The sequence below is a fragment of the Oncorhynchus tshawytscha genome, linkage group LG25, assembly GCF_018296145.1.
Source record: "Oncorhynchus tshawytscha isolate Ot180627B linkage group LG25, Otsh_v2.0, whole genome shotgun sequence".
Lineage (NCBI taxonomy): Eukaryota > Metazoa > Chordata > Actinopteri > Salmoniformes > Salmonidae > Oncorhynchus > Oncorhynchus tshawytscha.
The window spans coordinates 38,569,100-38,587,143 of NC_056453.1; the positions used below are offsets into that span (position 1 = coordinate 38,569,100).

General features: G+C 42.9%; 1 protein-coding gene across 4 annotated transcripts in view; it reads left to right on the forward strand.

Moving 5' to 3' along the window:
* LOC112235941 (brain-specific angiogenesis inhibitor 1-associated protein 2) overlaps positions 1-18,044 on the forward strand; it is a 116,085-nt gene that overhangs the window by 87,830 nt on the left and 10,211 nt on the right. For 2 of the 4 annotated variants that reach the window (XM_024404490.2, XM_024404493.2), the window contains 6 exons: positions 2,156-2,471; positions 3,386-3,590; positions 4,038-4,109; positions 4,588-4,774; positions 12,129-12,166; positions 13,213-13,439. In XM_024404490.2, the coding sequence (XP_024260258.1) occupies positions 2,156-2,471; positions 3,386-3,590; positions 4,038-4,109; positions 4,588-4,774; positions 12,129-12,166; positions 13,213-13,255 (861 nt within the window). In that variant the 3' untranslated portion in view covers positions 13,256-13,439. Of the gene's footprint in view, positions 1-2,155; positions 2,472-3,385; positions 3,591-4,037; positions 4,110-4,587; positions 4,775-12,128; positions 12,167-13,212; positions 13,440-18,044 lie in introns of those variants that run through there. The other 2 variants (XM_024404492.2, XM_024404491.2) reach the window with 2 other exon arrangements.

Below are 18,044 nucleotides of genomic sequence, written 5' to 3' on the forward strand. Positions count from 1 at the left end.
TGTGTTAGTACTATGATAGTACACATATATTACTACAATATGACCCAATAGTTAGCTATAGAGCTGTTATGGTTTGTCAGCCCTAATGGAGAAACATTCAGTTAATTGTGTGCTGCAGGCATCAATCGTTGTTTACCATCACTAATTGTGTTTTTGATTATGGAGCTTTGAAGCGCTGTGTGTGTGTGAGTGCCGGCGTTTCTCAGTATGAGCCTCTGTATCGGTGTGTTGCCTCGGTGTTTGAGGGAGTGCTGTTGAGTGTTGAGGCCCGCAGCAGGTTTGTGGGCTGCTGCTCTAACGACGTTCCTTAATTAACACCACCAGCTAGTCTGTTGCCTAGCAATGCCCCAGGGTTGCCTAGCGATGCCCCAGGATGTTGGGATTCCATTATGGAATCTCTTGGAGCCTCTCCTTTACAACACAGAACCCCTCAGAACTCTCCCTGGTGCCACACACACACACACACACACACAGACACTTGTTGATGCAAATTAAGTCATTAGTGCTGCATGCTAATTAGAAATGCCTTTAGGAAGGAACAGAAACAGATTACTTGGGTCTGTTGGGCTGTTGATTGTTTCACACCCTGCTTCCACTCTGCTGTGTTGTTCATGGTGTGTGTGTGTGTGCCTGCGTTCGTGTGTGTGTGTGCCCGCGTTTGTGTGTGTGTGTGCCCGCGTTCGTGTGTGTGTGTGCCCGCGTTCGTGTGTGTGTGTGCCCGCGTTCGTGTGTGTGTGTGCCCGCGTTCGTGTGTGTGTGTGCCCGCGTTCGTGTGTGTGTGTGCCCGCGTTCGTGTGTGTGTGTGCCCGTGTTCGTGTGTGTGTGTGCCCGCGTTCGTGTGTGTGTGCGCGCCTGCGTTTGTGTGTGTGTGTGTGCGCGCCTGCGTTTTGTGTGTGTGCCTGCGTTCGTGTGTGTGCCTGCGTTCGTGTGTGCGCGCCTGCGTTTGTGTGTGTGTGCGCGCCTGCGTTTGTGTGTGTGTGCGCGCCTGCATTTGTGTGTGTGTGTGCGCCTGCGTTCGTGTGTGTGTGCGCGCCTGCGTTCGTGTGTGTGTGTGCGCGCCTGCGTTTGTGTGTGCGCGTGTGTGCGCGCCTGCGTTTGTGTGTGTGTGCGCGCCTGCGTTTGTGTGTGTGTGCGCGCCTGCGTTCGTGTGTGTGCGCGCCTGCGTTCGTGTGTGCGCGCCTGCGTTCGTGTGTGCGCGCCTGCGTTCGTGTGTGTGTGAGCGCCTGCCGTTCGCGTGTGTGTACCTGCCGTTCGTGTGTGTGAATTGCAGTAACATCTTTGAGGAAGCCTCTAAGGCTGTGTTTACACAGGCAGCCAGATTCTGATTTTTCTTTCACTAATAGGTATTTTGACCAATATCAGATCTTTTCACATCAGATTTTTTTCAGAGCTGATCTGATTGGTCAAAAGACCAATTAGCGGGGAAAAAAGGAGAAGGCTGCCTTAAAGGGAGGAAGGAAGGGCAGATTATTCTTATTGTGTTTCATTCTCAGAGAAGAAACACATTGAAGTGGATGGGACCTTCACACAGATCCCACAGAAACACATTGAAAGTGGACAGGATTTTTCCACAGATCCCACAGCATCTTTGACTGTCCTTTATCATTCTGTTTTGTGATGATGTGTATTGAAAAGTATCTTTCGTACAACAAACAACTTGGGTCCATTCACATTCAAGACTGGCGGTTGGGATGTTTTGTGGCTGTGGTGCTGCTTAGTTGTTCCGTTATAGTTGATTGATCTCTTATAGGAAGCTAAATGATGTTGTCACGGGCAACACAGCAGATATTGCAAATTTTACGAGATGCACAACTTGCTCTCACACAGTCACACAGTATGTACATGGGTTCCGCTTTGCACTTTTACAATGTGGTAGCCACGGGACCAAAACAGCAGAGTGGTTGAGCGTCACGCTTTAATGCTCTTAGTTGTTGCAGAAATTGACCCACTTTGCTGATTTACTTTCCACATCATATCGCTGAGTCTACCTTTAATCAACACAACCTGGCCCATTTCCAACAGCATAATCTCCCTCTCGTTAGTAGTGATGAGATTCACATTATGTAATACTTTTCTGTGATGGAAGAATGGTGCCTAATGAGTATGTTAACTAACACATCAGCACATGCTTTCCTTCCTTCCTTCCTCCCTACAGCGTATAATGGGACCAGGAGGAGTGGATGGAGGGATGCCCATGATGAATGGAACGACAGGGGCCCACGGAGGAGCAGGAGGGGGAGGAGGGGAGGACTACCAACACTGGATGGAAGGGAAGATGGCCCAGGCTCAGGCTCAGGCCCAGGCTCAGGCCCAGGCTCAGGCTCAGGCTCAGGCCCAGGCTCAGGCCCAGCAGGCTCAGGCCTCCTCCCAGGCCCAGCACCTTTCCCAGCCCCACAGACAGGGCAGTGAGGTCTACTCCAACACCCTGCCTGTCCGTAAGAACGCCCCAGCCAAGAGCAACACCACCATGGGTAAGGAGGACCAGGATAGTGGCGGGGCATCTTGAGGCCCTCAAAAGTTGGGCAACATAATCATATGTACAGTAGCTACACTGTAACACATTGATGAACATTTACAGTACAAAAAAAAATCTGCAATGGGAGCACTACTGTGAAGACCAATGCATTATGGGGGATCAATGGTATTCCGCTATATAGGCAGTCAAGTAAGAATATTACAGAATACATCACTAGTGTGCTTTATGAGTGCTACCTCCGTCACAGAGACCTTGTCTCTTAGTGACCAGGATTGGAATTACGAACAGTAGTTTGTGAATGGCTTGGTTGTGACCTTTTTTTTAAGAACGTGCCATTGACTCCATGCTGTGAAGGAGCTGAATGCTGTGCAGTGGGTGTTGTTCTTGTTCCCTCTATCGGCTCTTTTCTTCATATCTACTATTAAATATCTCTCTCTTCTATCACAGTGTATAACCTGGCACTTAGAGAGCTGTGGTCTCATTGAAAGCAGAGCAGAGCGCGTGGGAATAAGAGGGAGGGAGAGGATGGTGATTTTAAAAGGAGAAACAAAGACTCAAATTGGGTGAAGGACAGAGGCTTTAAGAATAATGGAAGCATTTAAAGTCACTTAGGAGAGTTGGATTATACTAATACATTAGATACTCACAGCAGGTACTATATACAGTAGGCCCTGTGTGACCTGGTTTGGCTTAGTTATCTGCTTAAAGACCTAGGACTACATTGCAGAAGTTCTGTGGTACAGCAATATTGAAGTGTGAAGGCAACCCCTAGATTTGGTCATAAGTCCTTTAGATCAGGTCAAGCTCATGTCCAGTAGTACAGTACGACTGTAGAGAAACATGTAGAAACGTCCAGCGATTAACTCCCTGTTTGTAAAAAATAAATAAAATGAAGTAAAATCTTCTCAGTTCCAGAGACCCGGACCCTGCCCCGGTCCAGCTCCATGGCTGTAGGGCTGGAGAAGAACGGACGTACACGTGTCCAGGCCGTTTTCTCCCATGCAGCGGGGGACAACAGCACTTTGCTCAGCTTCTCTGAAGGAGATGTCATCACCCTGTTGGTCCCGGAGGCCCGCGACGGATGGCACTATGGAGAGAACGAAAAGAACAACATGTAAGTATTCTAACTCCATTCCCTTTTGTCTATAGCACTATGAGTTACGCTCTGTAGCTCCGTTGGTAGAGCGTGACTCTTGAAATATACCATACGTGAAAATGTATGCATTCACAACTTGAAGTAGCTTGGATAAAAGCGTGTGCTAAATGGTATATATTAGTATAGTTAGTGTGAATCTTTACATTTAAATATGACGTCATAAGCATCCCGACTCTAGGTGCTGCTGTCAATGTTGAATCACTGTTTGCTGATTCATCTGTTGAATCACTGTTTGCTGATTCATCTGTTGAATCACTGTTTGCTGATTCATCTGTTGAATCACTGTTTGCTGATTCATCTGTTGAATCACTGTTTGCTGATTCATCTGTTGAATCACTGTTTGCTGATTCATCTGTTGAATCACTGTTTGCTGATTCATCTGTTGAATCACTGTTTGCTCATTAGGCGTGGCTGGTTCCCTTTCTCCTACACACGTGTCATCCCCGAGACTGACAGCAACAAACTACGAGTCAACAAGTACGTTTTACATTTTTTGTCACTATTGTGTGATGTATTTGTAAGGAAATGGGTCTTTATCTGTTATTCAATAGACAGAGAATTACTCCTTTCTCTCTCTGAATCTAATTGATTCATTTTCAAAGTGTGAGATCAGTTATTTTCAGTTCTGGATTTTTTTAAATTTTGTTATTTTCTTAATGTGTGACTGGTTGACTATGGGCTAGATCCAATCCATATCGCGGAAGGTCCCAGTTATAGCGCATTTGAAATGTAACGGTAGTTTCAGATTGAGCCGACATTTGCAGCGTTTATTATGAATGCAGTGTGTAAATGTGGAAACATTGCCTTTTTAAAATTCCAGTCGTGCTGCAGCTTCCACGATACGTCTTGAATCTAGGCCTACGTCATGGCTCCAGTTTACACTGTCTGACTATGCAGCTAATCACAGTTTTCATTTCAGTCCCTGTGTAAACTAACTGACTGTGTCTGTCACCAGTCTCCACCATGGTAAGAGCAGCAGCACGGGGAACCTGTTGGAGAGAGAGGACATGGCACGTGTCCCTCCTCCAGACTACGGCATGTCATCTCGCCTGCTGGCACAGAGCATGCAGAGCGCAGCCATGGCACACAGCAGCAGACGGCAACAACGGCCATATAGCGTGGCAGGGCCGGGCTTCTCACAGGTCAACAACAACTACTACACACACAAACAAACACACGTAGATACCAGGATTGTGCTCAACTCAGAATTGTAGAATTGACTCTCATTCAACTCATGAGTTGAAATTCAAATTGAATTGGCCACACCCCACAGGATGTAGAATTAGAGTTTGAGTGACAGGAAGTAGAATTGAATTCAGTGGAATTCAAGTAAATTCCACTCAGTCAAAGAACATGAGAGTTTCATTGAATCTGACAGGTCACCCTTCCAGATACCAAAGAATATATCACTTTTCTCTGGAAACATTGTTCATATAGTTACTCGTTTAACCTTAGTGCTTAGAATAGCTAATTATATTTCCACCAACCATTTCATTTCTTTTTGGTTTCTTTTTAAAGGTCTCAGGGTCAACTTGAAGGATAAACTAAGGCATTCTGGGAAATGTAGCATTTTCTCCACATTGAATAACATTTCAGATATTAAACAATAACTTAGAATATTTCCATACAGTTTTTTTTTCTTCTTGATCATTCATGTAAAGAGTTTGTCCTGAAAATATTGAATGTACATAATGACATGTTTTATCTACAATATGTATATTTGACTTCACCTATTATAGAATAGAACGGACACTAGAATTTCAATACATTTCAATTAATTAAATTCTATTTCCTTTCATTGAAATTTCGAATTGCGATTTTGTATCCTGTTTACTTCTTCAATTCAAAAATTACATTTTAATTTGAGGCATTCTCAATTCACACACACACACACACACACACACACACACACACACACACACACACACACGTTCACACAGGAGGTTTATATGCACAAACTTTGAAAGCATTTAAAGTCTGAAGGCATTTTCTTTTCAATACTTTACTAACTGCACCTAAAAGGATCACATACACACTGTATGTACACCAGTCGAGAGCATTTAGCTATGCCCTCATACAGTGGGGCAAAACAGTATTTAGTCAGCCACCAATTGTGCATGTTCTCCCACTTAAAAAGATGAGAGGCCTGTAATTCATTGGTACACTTCAGCTATGACAGACAAAATGAGAAGAAAAAAATTCCAGAAAATCACATTGTATGATTTTTTATTAATTTATTTGCAAATTATGGTGGAAAATAAGTATTTGGTCAATAACAAAAGTTTCTCTCAATACTTTGTTATATACCCTTTGTTGGCAATGACAGAGGTCAAACATTTTCTGTAAGTCTTCACAAGGTTTTCACACACTGTTGCTGGTATTTTGGCCCATTCCTCCATGCAGATCTCCTCTAGAGCAGTGATGTTTTGGGGCTGTTGCTGGGCAACACAGACTTTCAACTCCCTCCAAATATTTTCTATGGGGTTGAGATCTGGAGACTGGCTAGGCCACTCCAGGACATTGAAATGCTTCTTACAAAGCCACTCCTTCGTTGCCTGGGCGGTGTGTTTGGGATCGTTGTCATGCTGAAAGACCCAGCCACGTTTCATCGTCAATGCCCCTGCTGATGGAAGGAGGTTTTCACTCAAAACCTCACGATACATGGCCCCATTCATTCTTTCCTTTACACGGATCAGTCGTCCTGGTCCCTTTGCAGAAAAACAGCCCCAAAGCATAATGTTTCCACCCCCATGCTTCACAGTAGGTATGGTGTTCTTTGGATGCAACTCAGCATTCTTTGTCCTCCAAACATGAGGAGTTGAGTTTTTACCAAAAAGTTATATTTTGGTTTCATCTGACCATATGACATTCTCCCAATCTTCTTCTGGATCATCCAAATGCTCTCTAGCAAACTTCAGACGGGCCTGGACATGTACTGGCTTAAGCAGGGGAACACATCTGGCACTGCAGGATTTGAGTCCCTGGCAGCGTAGTGTGTTACTGATGATAGGCTTTGTTACTTTAGTCCCAGCTATCTGCAGGTCATTCACTAGGTCCCCCCATGTGGTTCTGGGATTTTTGCTCACCGTTCTTGTGATCATTTTGACCCCAGGTGGTGAGATCTTGCGTGGAGCCCCAGATCGAGGGAGATTATCAGTGGTCTTGTATGTCTTCCATTTCCTAATAATTGCTCCCACAGTTGATTTCTTCAAACCAAGCTGCTTACCTATTGCAGATTCAGTCTTCTCAGCCTGGTGCAGGTCTACAATTTTGTTTCTGTTGTCCTTTGACAGCTCTTTGGTCTTGGCCATAGTGGAGTTTGGAGTGTGACTGTTTGAGGTTGTGGACAGGTGTCTTTTATACTGATAACAAGTTCAAACAGGTGCCATTAATACAGGTAACGAGTGGAGGACAGAGGAGCCTCTTAAAGAAGTTGTTACAGGTCTGTGAGAGCCAGAAATCTTGCTTGTTTGTAGGTGGCCAAATACTTATTTTCCACCATAATTTGCAAATAAATTCATTAAAAATCTTACAAAGTGATTTTCTGGATTTTTTTCTCTCATTTTGTCTGTCATAGTTGAAGTGTACCTATGATGAAAATTACAGGCCTCTCTCATCTTGTTAAGTGGGAGAACTTGCACAATTGGTGGCTGACTAAATACTTTCTTGCCCCACTGTATATAGGAGGAATCAATCAACACAAGTGACTTAGGTGCCTTGTGCAGTAAACCATCAGTGTGACAGGCTGTGTGCTTAGGTACCCGTTGGCACTCAACACAGCTTTCCCACAACGTTCTGGCCCATTAACTTACATAAACAGGGATCAGTTCCCCTCTGCCTCACACACTAAGTGTGTGTGTGTTTGTCTGAGTGTGTGTGCGGTGTTTTTCTGAGTGTGTGTGTCTGTGTTTTGTGACGGGCCACGCAGAGACGACAGAGCCCAGATTAGAGAAGGCTGCTTGCCGCTCTGCTGCTTCTAGTACTGAGGAAAGTGATTGTGACTGGAGACTGCTGACAACGGGAGTAGCCCAGCTGACAACGGGAGTAGCCCAGCTGACAACGGGAGTAGCCCAGCTGACAACGGGAGTAGCCCAGCTGACAACGGGACTAGCCCAGCTGACAACGGGACTAGCCCTGCTGATAACGGGACTAGCCCTGCACACACAAACATTGTCACTGAGGCGAGAGCGGAGGCTGTGCTGCATTATGTAACACCAAAACCCTTTTAACACAGCCCTTTGCAGGGCTTGGGAAGGAGGAGGCGGGAGGTGGAGAGGTACTGTATGTGGGCATGATAATAGTCTCTAATTACTCAGATTGTCACATAACTTCTTGGTCTTGTTTTCCCCTTCAGATTATTCCAGGGATAGAAAAAAGTAGAGTTAGAACAGACCGTTTGTTAGTGTTATACAGCTGTGTCACTCAATGGTTGTACTGCTGTGTTCAGCTGGCACCCTCTACTGGCTCATATTGGTTTGGCAACTGTCAACACTTCAATGACTAATCATATAATAATTATATAAGCAATTTAGCAGTGGTGTAAAGTACTTAAGTAAAAATACTTTAAAGTACTACTTAAGTGTTTTTTTTTTGGGGGGGGGTATCTGTACATTACTATACTATTTATATTTTTGAGAACTTGTACTTTTACTTCACTTACATTCCTGCGTTTTAGTCCGTACATTTTCCCTGAAGTACTTGTTACATTGTGAATGCTTAACAGGGCAGGAAAATAGCCAAATTCAAGCACTTATCAAGAGAACACGTGGTCGTCCCTTCTGCGTCTGATCTGGCGGACTCCCTAAACACCCATGCATCTTTTGTAAATAATGTGTGACTGTTGGAGTGTGACCCTGGCTATCAGTACATTTAAAAACAGGAACATGTTGTCATCTGGTTTGCTTAATATATCATATTTTAAATGATTTATACATTTACTTTTGATACTTAAGTATATTTAAAACCAAATACTTTTAGACTTTTACTCAAGTAGTATTTTACTGGGTGACTTTCACTTTCACTTCAGTAACTTTCTATTAAGGTATAAATAAAACTGCAATTTATAGCAGACACTTTTGTCCAAAGCTACTTATTGTCATGTGTGCATACATTTTTCTGAAGTGGCCCCAGCAGGAATCTAACCCATGACTCTTGGCATAAAACTGCATTGTTGGTTAAGGTCTTGTAAGTAAGCATTTCACTGTAAGGTTGTATTCGGCGCATGTGACAACAAAAAAGTGATTTGATTGAATTTTTAACTTTTGGCATTGTAAGTGCCAAGCAGTCAGACTAAATGGTCATTTAGTCTGACTGCCGCTCTACCTATGGTCATTTAGTCTGACTGCCGCTCTACCTATGGTCATTTAGTCTGACTGCCCTGTGGTCATTTAGTCTGACTGCCCTGTGGTCATTTAGTCTGACTGCCCTGTGGTCATTTAGTCTGACTGCCCTGTGGTCATTTAGTCTGACTGCCCTGTGGTCATTTAGTCTGACTGCCCTGTGGTCATTTAGTCTGACTGCCCTGTGGTCATTTAGTCTGACTGCCCTGTGGTCATTTAGTCTGACTGCCCAGTGGTCATTTAGTCTGACTGCTGCTCCACCTATGGTCATTTAGTCTGACTGCCCAGTGGTCATTTAGTCTGACTGCCCAGTGGTCATTTAGTCTGACTGCCCTGTGGTCATTTAGTCTGACTGCCCTGTGGTCATTTAGTCTGACTGCCCTGTGGTCATTTAGTCTGACTGCCCAGTGGTCATTTAGTCTGACTGCCCAGTGGTCATTTAGTCTGACTGCTGCTCCCCTATGGTCATTTAGTCTGACTGCCCAGTGGTCATTTAGTCTGTCTGTCACTGCTGCTGCTCCACCTATGGTCATTTAGTCTGACTGCTGCTCCCCCTATGGTTACCCCCCTTCTACCGTGGTTGATGACTAGTTTTCATATCAAGCTATCCACTCAAGAGGAAGCTTCTCACTGTAACCAGTGCCTGTAACCTGGTTCAGGTTATTAATCAACCTACCAGGGTGTTTACAAACACTACAGGAACAAGATCATCCACATGTATTGATCTCCTGTTAACTAATACTGTAGAACTTTGTTCTAAAGCTGTATCAGCACCCATTGGATGCAGTGATCACAATATAATGGCTCTCTACCTTTTGGCTGTTTGATGTTGTCTGTGCCCAATAATGTTTGTACCCTGTTTTGCTACCATGTTGTTGTCATGTTGTGTTGCTACCATGCTGTGCTGTCATGTGTTGCTTGCCATGCTGTGTTGTCATCTTAGGTCTATTTTTATGTAGTGTTGTGTCTCTTGTCGAGATGTGTGTTGTGTCCTATATTTTTATGTAATAATTTGTTTATTTATAATCCCTGGCCCTGTCCCCACAGGAGGCCTTTTGCCTTTTGGTAGGCCATCCTTGTAATTAAGAATTTGTTCTTAACTGACTTGCCTAGTTAAATAAAGGTCACTTGAAAGGGAAAATAAATTTAAAAAAAATATATATATATATAATCTCCAGGAAAGCCAAAGTTCCAAAAACTGGGCATAAAATAGTTTGTAAGAGAGCATACAAAATATTTTGCTGTGATTTATGTGGATGATGTTAAAACTATCTGTTGGTCTGATGTGATTTAGGAGCATCCAGATGTTGCACTTCATGAATTTATGAATTTGCTTCTTCCAATTATAGATAAACATGCAACTGTAAAGAAACTGACTGCTAGAACTGTTAAGGCTCCATGGATTGATGAGGAATTGAAAAACTGTATGGCTGAAAGAGATGGGGGCAAAAGGAATGGCTGATAAATCTGGCTGCACATCTGACGGGCTGACTTACTGCAAACTGAGAAATTATGTGACTAAACTCAACAAAAAGAAGAAACTGTTATGAAAACAAGATCAATGATATAAAGGACTTTTGGAGTACTTTCAATGAAATTCTAGGCAGAAAGGCAAAATTCAACTCCCTCTTTCATTGAGTCAGATGGGTTATTCAAAACATTTTGATGTTGCAACACATTTGTATGATTATTTCATTGGTAAAGTGGGCATACTTTGGAAGGAAATGCCAACAACGAACAGCGAGCCATCTTGACTAAGAGTTCAGGAGAGACTGACTGCATCACTTTTTCTCTTATATAAGAAACGTGTTGAAAATTAGACGACAACCATCTAAATTGTTTGCATAGTCAACTTACACACAGCTCTGACACATACAAACTGACCCCGCCAGACATGCCACCAGGGGTCTTTTTCCAGTCCACTATAATAGGGGCGGCAGGGTAGCTTAGTGGTTAGAGCGTTGGACTAGTAACCAAAAGATTGCAAGTTCAAACCCCCGAGCTGACAAGGTACACATCTGTCGTTCTGCCCCCGAACAAGGCAGTTCGGGGGCAGAACTGTTCCTAGGCCGTCATTGTAAGTAAGAATTTGTTCTTAACTGACTTGCCTAGTTAAATAAAAGGTAAAATAAAATATATATATATCGTCATTATTGTACGGAATTCCCTTCCATCTCATGTTACTCAAATGAACAGCAAACCTGGTTTCAAAAAACAGATAAAACAACGTCTCATAGTACATCGCCTCGCCTTGACCTAGATATGTGTGTGTGTATAGATTTATGTGGCTGTGTGCCATTTTTAGATTTAATGTAGTTCGGTCCCTGAGTTGTTCTTGTCTTATTAGTTCTGTATTGTTTCATGTTTTGTGTGGACCACAGAAAGAGTAGCTGCTCCTTTCACAGCAGCTAATGGGGATCCTAATAAAATACCAATTACCCCTCAACCATCCCAATGGACATTTACAGTATTTAATTGTCACTACTACAGTTGTGTGTGTGTGTGTATATAGTGCTATTTAGATATATTTTTTAAAACATTTTCCTTGTTTTATTTCACTGGTCCTGCATGTTTGGAGCTCGGCACCTACGATTTTCACTGTACCCTGCAATCACACCTGCAACCCTGTACATGTGACTATTGAACACTGTACCCTGCAATCAAATCAAATCAAATCAAATGTTATTTGTCACATACACATGGTTAGCAGATGTTAATGCGAGTGTAGCGAAATGCTTGTGCTTCTAGTTCCGACAATGCAGTAATAACCAACAAGTAATCTACCTAACAATTCCAAAACTACTACCTTAGACACAAGTGTAAGGGGATAAAGAATATGTACATAAAGATATAGGAATGAGTGATGGTACAGAGCAGCATAGGCAAGATACAGTAGAGGGTATTGAGTGCAGTATATACATATACAGTAATCACACCTGCAACCCTGTACATGTGACCATTAAACACTCTGAAGCTGAATCAAAGCCAGATACGACCACAAACTACTACTGACAATATCTCCAGCAATTCAATTGATACAGTTTTGGATTGCCAGTCAAGCAGTACTATTATCATGTATTCTCAACTTTCTAGTGTGACACAAAAGTGCCAATGACTTGATGACTGAAAAGTGTTTGTTTTTTCTTTGTCTCCACAGCAAGGACTTGAACAGTATGAACAACGTTTTCCGAAGAGGTAAGGCACACTTATTTTTTCTCTATAGATAAAAAATACTCAGTTGTGATACTGAATTGATAAGGTTTGCCCGGGTGGCACCAGACTAGATAGATTGGATATGATTTCATGGACTTGCAAACACTACAAGTAATTAGTGTCCTTAAGTATTCCCCTGATAGGAGCTCCAACAAACTATCGAACTACAAACAAGGACATATCAGGTTTTTGTGTTAATTGCCATATCATTTTAATGGTTTATTTTTTGTGTTTCTGTTTTTTCCCCCCTGATTTTTATGCATTTATTTATTTGATGACGAGACCTAGCTAGGATATTATCATGATTATGTGACATGTGGGACAGAAAGGTTGGTTTGCCCAAAAACTCAATGTTGGTCCACCTCAACCCATGTTGGACCAATGGGAATCACCTTATGCCGTTCCTATTTTTCCTCTGTTTTATCTTATTACTTTGAAACATATATTTGTTGCTTTTTATCGTTACGTTTCATTTAGGCTATTGTACATTTGATTTCGGGGAAAAGCCCCAGGCTTGAACACTCCCCTCCTAGCTACTTACCCTCCATAGTATTGCTTCTCTCTCTTCTGCTCTGCTGCCCACACCATGGTCTGTGTCCATGTATATAGGCTACAGTACACTAGACCTGGGTCCATATAGCAGGTGTTTTCTATGCTATTTGAACTCAGGTCTGCAGTAAATGTTGAATGTGAAAAGGCTGTCAGTTCATTTGTTGTAGCATATCAGAGAAATGAGATTTGAAGACATGAAATTAGCATTTTACGGTCTTCTCCTTTTATATATATCTGAGGAAAGGGTTATCTTAACTGTATGAAATACTATGATATTCAAATACTCATCATGAATGGATGAAGGGAATGTTCAGACGGAGGCAGCAACATGGGACCCTGCGCCAATATTGGCCAAACTAAATGCCTGTTGATTGGCCAAGTGTTTTTTGGCTGTGGTTGTGTTGCTCCACTGTTGTTTCTCTGAGTGCCTATATACTGTAGATACCTGGAAGCTTCTCCTTCTCTTTGTTCCACAGTTCTGAAGGGGGAACAGTTACGAAATTGATTTCGACAGTGTGAGAAGGGACAGACAGACACAGACTCGGCTTGCTGCTGCTGCAATAAGACTTACTGACTGCCAGGCACCTCAGCAATCCCTCATCATCCGCCCTCCTCACCAGTCACTCTAACCCTCACCCCTCCCCTCTATCTAACCCTCACCCCTCCTCTCTCTAACCCACCACAACATTCCCCTCTCCTCCGGCGCTTACCAGTCCCCCCCAATTCCACCAAGGGAAAGCCTTGTCTACCCCCCCCAATTCCACCAAGGGAAAGCCTTGTCTACCCCCCAATTCCACCAAGGGAAAGCCTTGTCTACCCCCCCAATTCCACCAAGGGAAAGCCTTGTCTACCCCCAATTCCACCAAGGGAAAGCCTTGTCTACCCCCCAATTCCACCAAGGGAAAGCCTTGTCTACCCCCCCAATTCCACCAAGGGAAAGCCTTGTCTACCCCCCCCCCAATTCCACCAAGGGAAAGCCTTGTCTACCCCCCCCAATTCCACCAAGGGAAAGCCTTGTCTACCCCCCAATTCCACCAAGGGAAAGCCTTGTCTACCCCCCAATTCCACCAAGGGAAAGACTTGTCTACCCCCCCCCAATTCCACCAAGGGAAAGCCTTGTCTACCCCCCCCAATTCCACCAAGGGAAAGCCTTGTCTACCCCCCCAATTCCACCAAGGGAAAGCCTTGTCTACCCCCCCCAATTCCACCAAGGGAAAGACTTGTCTACCCCCCCCAATTCCACCAAGGGAAAGACTTGTCTACCCCCCACCAAGGGAAAGCCTTGTCTACCCCCAATTCCACCAAGGGAAAGCCTTGTCTACCCCCCCAATTCCACCAAGGGAAAGCCTTGTCTACCCCCCCAATTCCAGCAAGGGAAAGCCTTGTCTACCCCCCACCAAGGGAAAGCCTTGTCTACCCCCCACCAAGGGAAAGCCTTGTCTACCCCCCCCACCAAGGGAAAGCCTTGTCTACCCCCCCAATTCCACCAAGGGAAAGCCTTGTCTACCCCCCAATTCCACCAAGGGAAAGCCTTGTCTACCCCCCAATTCCACCAAGGGAAAGACTTGTCTACCCCCCCCCCAAGGGAAATTCCACCAAGGGAAAGCCTTGTCTACCCCCCCAATTCCACCAAGGGAAAGACTTGTCTACCCCCCCCAATTCCACCAAGGGAAAGACTTGTCTACCCCCAATTCCACCAAGGGAAAGCCTTGTCTACCCCCAATTCCACCAAGGGAAAGCCTTGTCTACCCCCCCCCAATTCCACCAAGGGAAAGCCTTGTCTACCCACCCCCCCCAATTCCACCAAGGGAAAGCCTTGTCTACCCCCCACCAAGGGAAAGCCTTGTCTACCCCCCCCCACCAAGGGAAAGCCTTGTCTATCCTCTATCCTCCGTTCCTTCCTGCCTCTCTCACCTGGTACTTTCACACTACTGGGAAGTTCCCAGGCCAAGCACTGGTGGAACCAGTACCCACCGCTATTGGACCGACACCATCCAAATCATTGGAATGATGGACTGAGGATGAAAATAAGGAAAATCTTTTGCTTGTCTTTCATGCATGTATATGTCTTTTCTATTCAATGGGGATTTATTCCTCTGTAAACATACATATATATATAATAAAAAATAATTTAAAATAAAAATCTTTAACATTCTACACTAGATTGAAGGTTGAAGTATTTATAATATCATTGTAAATCAAAATGGTAATCCAAAGGGGATTGTTTTAGTCATGTACAGATGATAATGAATTATCAAAGCAAATGTCAAGTTAAAACTATACTGGGTCTTCTTATCCGTAAGAGAATAACTTTCCTTTATAGACTGTGAGGTTCTTCTGATAAGGTCTTAACGTTCCTCTTCAAATGAGAGGCATCTGTATCACACGCAGTGAAATAACTTAAATAAATGTAAATGTTTTGTTTCTTTTTTTTCTCATTATTGTAACTTATTGGGGGGCATCCGCCCAATGAATGGATGACCATGAATGTGTACTGTACATTAATGTACTATAAAGTAAAATATATAATTTAGTATATCTTGATTATCAGCTGATCAAAACGCACCTTAAAGACCCAATACTCTGTATGATTTGTGACATTCTCTAAACATGTTGTTGTTGTTGTTATTAGCCACAGAGTCATGTTTTATGATGTCAGAGGTGTCACCTGACAGGCAGTGTGAAAGACTTTTACTCTGATAATCAAATGCTTGTGGATTTCTGAATATCTTTTTTTTTTGTCTTTTTAATATAAATATACACAAGGCTGAACGGAGAAAACAACCATCCCTGAAAGAAAGATTTGCGAGGGTCCGAGTAGGATTACTGTTCAGGCTCTGAGTAGGATTACTGTTCAGGCTCTGAGTAGGATTACTGTTCAGGCTCTGAGTAGGATTACTGTTCAGGCTCTGAGTAGGATTACTGTTCAGGCTCTGAGTAGGATTACTGTTCAGGCTCTGAGTAGGATTACTGTTCAGGCTCTGAGTAGGATTACTGTTCAGGCTCTGAGTAGGATTACTGTTCAGGCTCTGAGTAGGATTACTGTTCAGGCTCTGAGTAGGATTACTGTTCAGGCTCTGAGTAGGATTACTGTTCAGGCTCTGAGTAGGATTACTGTTCAGGCTCTGAGTAGGATTACTGTTCAGGCTCTGAGTAGGATTACTGTTCAGGCATTCATGCATGAAAGAAGAAACGACTGATAGCCTGTGCACCTCGGCCATCCCACAACAAAGGTGCTACATTTCATGGTGTGGAAACCTTGTTGCCAAAGCAACAGCCTCTGTTCTCATCCCCTCCAATCAGTGCTGCCTGGATGCCATAATTGTGACTACACCGTGCCTCTTTTGCTGTGCATACAATAGGAAGATGAGTTGTGACTAACATTAATAAATGTTTGCTAGCTATAAACCATTAAATCTAACCGTTGCGTAATTACCATATCACAGAAATAATAGGTCATTCTGATCTGCACACATATACTGTATACAGAAATGTTGGAGTGAATGAATGGATGAGATGCCCTTAAAGGAGTCATCAGTCATTAATTTGCCAACAGCACAACTGCAAATTATGGCAATAATTGGATCAATAACCATTTAGAGCGTTGTAATAAATAGCATTTTGTCATATGTACTGTAACTCCTGCTATTGTGACATATATATATATATATATTTGCAGCACATATGAAATGAACAACTGTGCGACCTCAAAAAAAAGGACAGGAGTTGATTTGTTATTGTGACTTCATTCAGCCTTCTTGTACTTTTAGTCTTTGTATTAAAATAAAGGGAATGGGGGAAAAAAGCATGATAGGTGAGGCAGGATAAAACATGTCTGTTATTTCTATGTGCTGAATAAAGAAAGACGCTAGTCTGTCTGCTTGTCTATATGTTTGTCAATAACTGGTCCTGTCTAAATCAGAAATTCTATCTTTGAATCTCCCTTTAAATCCTATTAGATTGATCCAATTATTACAACTTGCCAAAGAGAAGAGTAAGTGACATTTACAGGCCAAAACTCATTACCGCCACAAACAAAATGGTGTCTTCTTTGCTGTCTCTTTCCTGCACCGTCTCTCTGTTTGTGTGTGTGACCAAACTCCTCTCTTCTTCTCTCTTCTTTGCTTTGCCAACCCCCTTCTCTGTCTGTGTTAAATGTAGAGACAAAAGCGCACTGAGTTTCTACGACCAGAAGCTGCCAATGCTTCTTTCTCCTCTAGAAAAAGGCCACGGTTAGAGTCTTCAGACTGCCACATCTGAAAAGAGAGAGCATGACCACTCTGTGGGGGGGATTCGTTTGATATACACTACCGTTCAAAGGTTTGGGGTCACTTAGAAATGTCCTTATTTTTGAAAGAAAAGCAAAACATTGAAAATTGTATCAAATTGATCAGAAAAACAGTGTAGACATTGTTAATGTTGTAAATGACTACTGTAGCGGGAAACGGCTGATATTTTATATAGTTAAAAAAAAAGAAGGAATATCTACCTTGGCCGTACAGAGGCCCATTTATCAGCAAGCATCACTCCTGAAGCGTTTCAGTAGAAATGTCTTTGTTTCTGGCCATTTTGAGCCTGCAATCGAACCCACAAATGCTGATGCTCCAGATGCTCAACTTGTCTAAAGAAGGCCAGTTTTATTGCTTCTTTAATCAGGACAACAGTTTTCAGCTGTGCTAACATAATTGCAAAAGGGTTTTCTAATGATCAATTAGCCTTATAAAATGATAAACCTGGATTAGCTAACACAACGTGCCTTAGGAACACAGGAGTGTTGGTTGACAATGGGCCTCTGTTCGCCGATGTAGATATTCCATTTTTAAATCAGCCGTTTCCAGCTACAATAGTCATTTACAACATTAACAATGTCTACACTGTATTTCTGATCAATTGCTGATGTAATTTTAATGGACAAAAAAATGTGCTTTTCTTAAAAAACAGGGACATTTCTAAGTGACCCCAAACTTTGGAAAGTGTGTGTGTGTGTGTGTGTGTGTGTGCGCGTATGTATGTGTGTGTATATACACACACACATACATACAGTGGCTTGCTTAAGTATTCACCCCCTTGGCATTTTTCCTATTTTGTTGCCTTACAACCCCCCCAGGTTGTATCATTTACGACACATGCCTACCACTTTGAAGATGCTAAATATTTTGTATTGTGAAACAAACGAAATAAGACAAAACAAAACTTGAGTGTGCATAACTATTCCCCCCCTCAAAGTCAATACTTTCTAGAGACACCTTTTGCAGCAATTACAGCTGCAAGTTTCTTGGGGTATGTCTCTATAAGCTTGGCACATCTA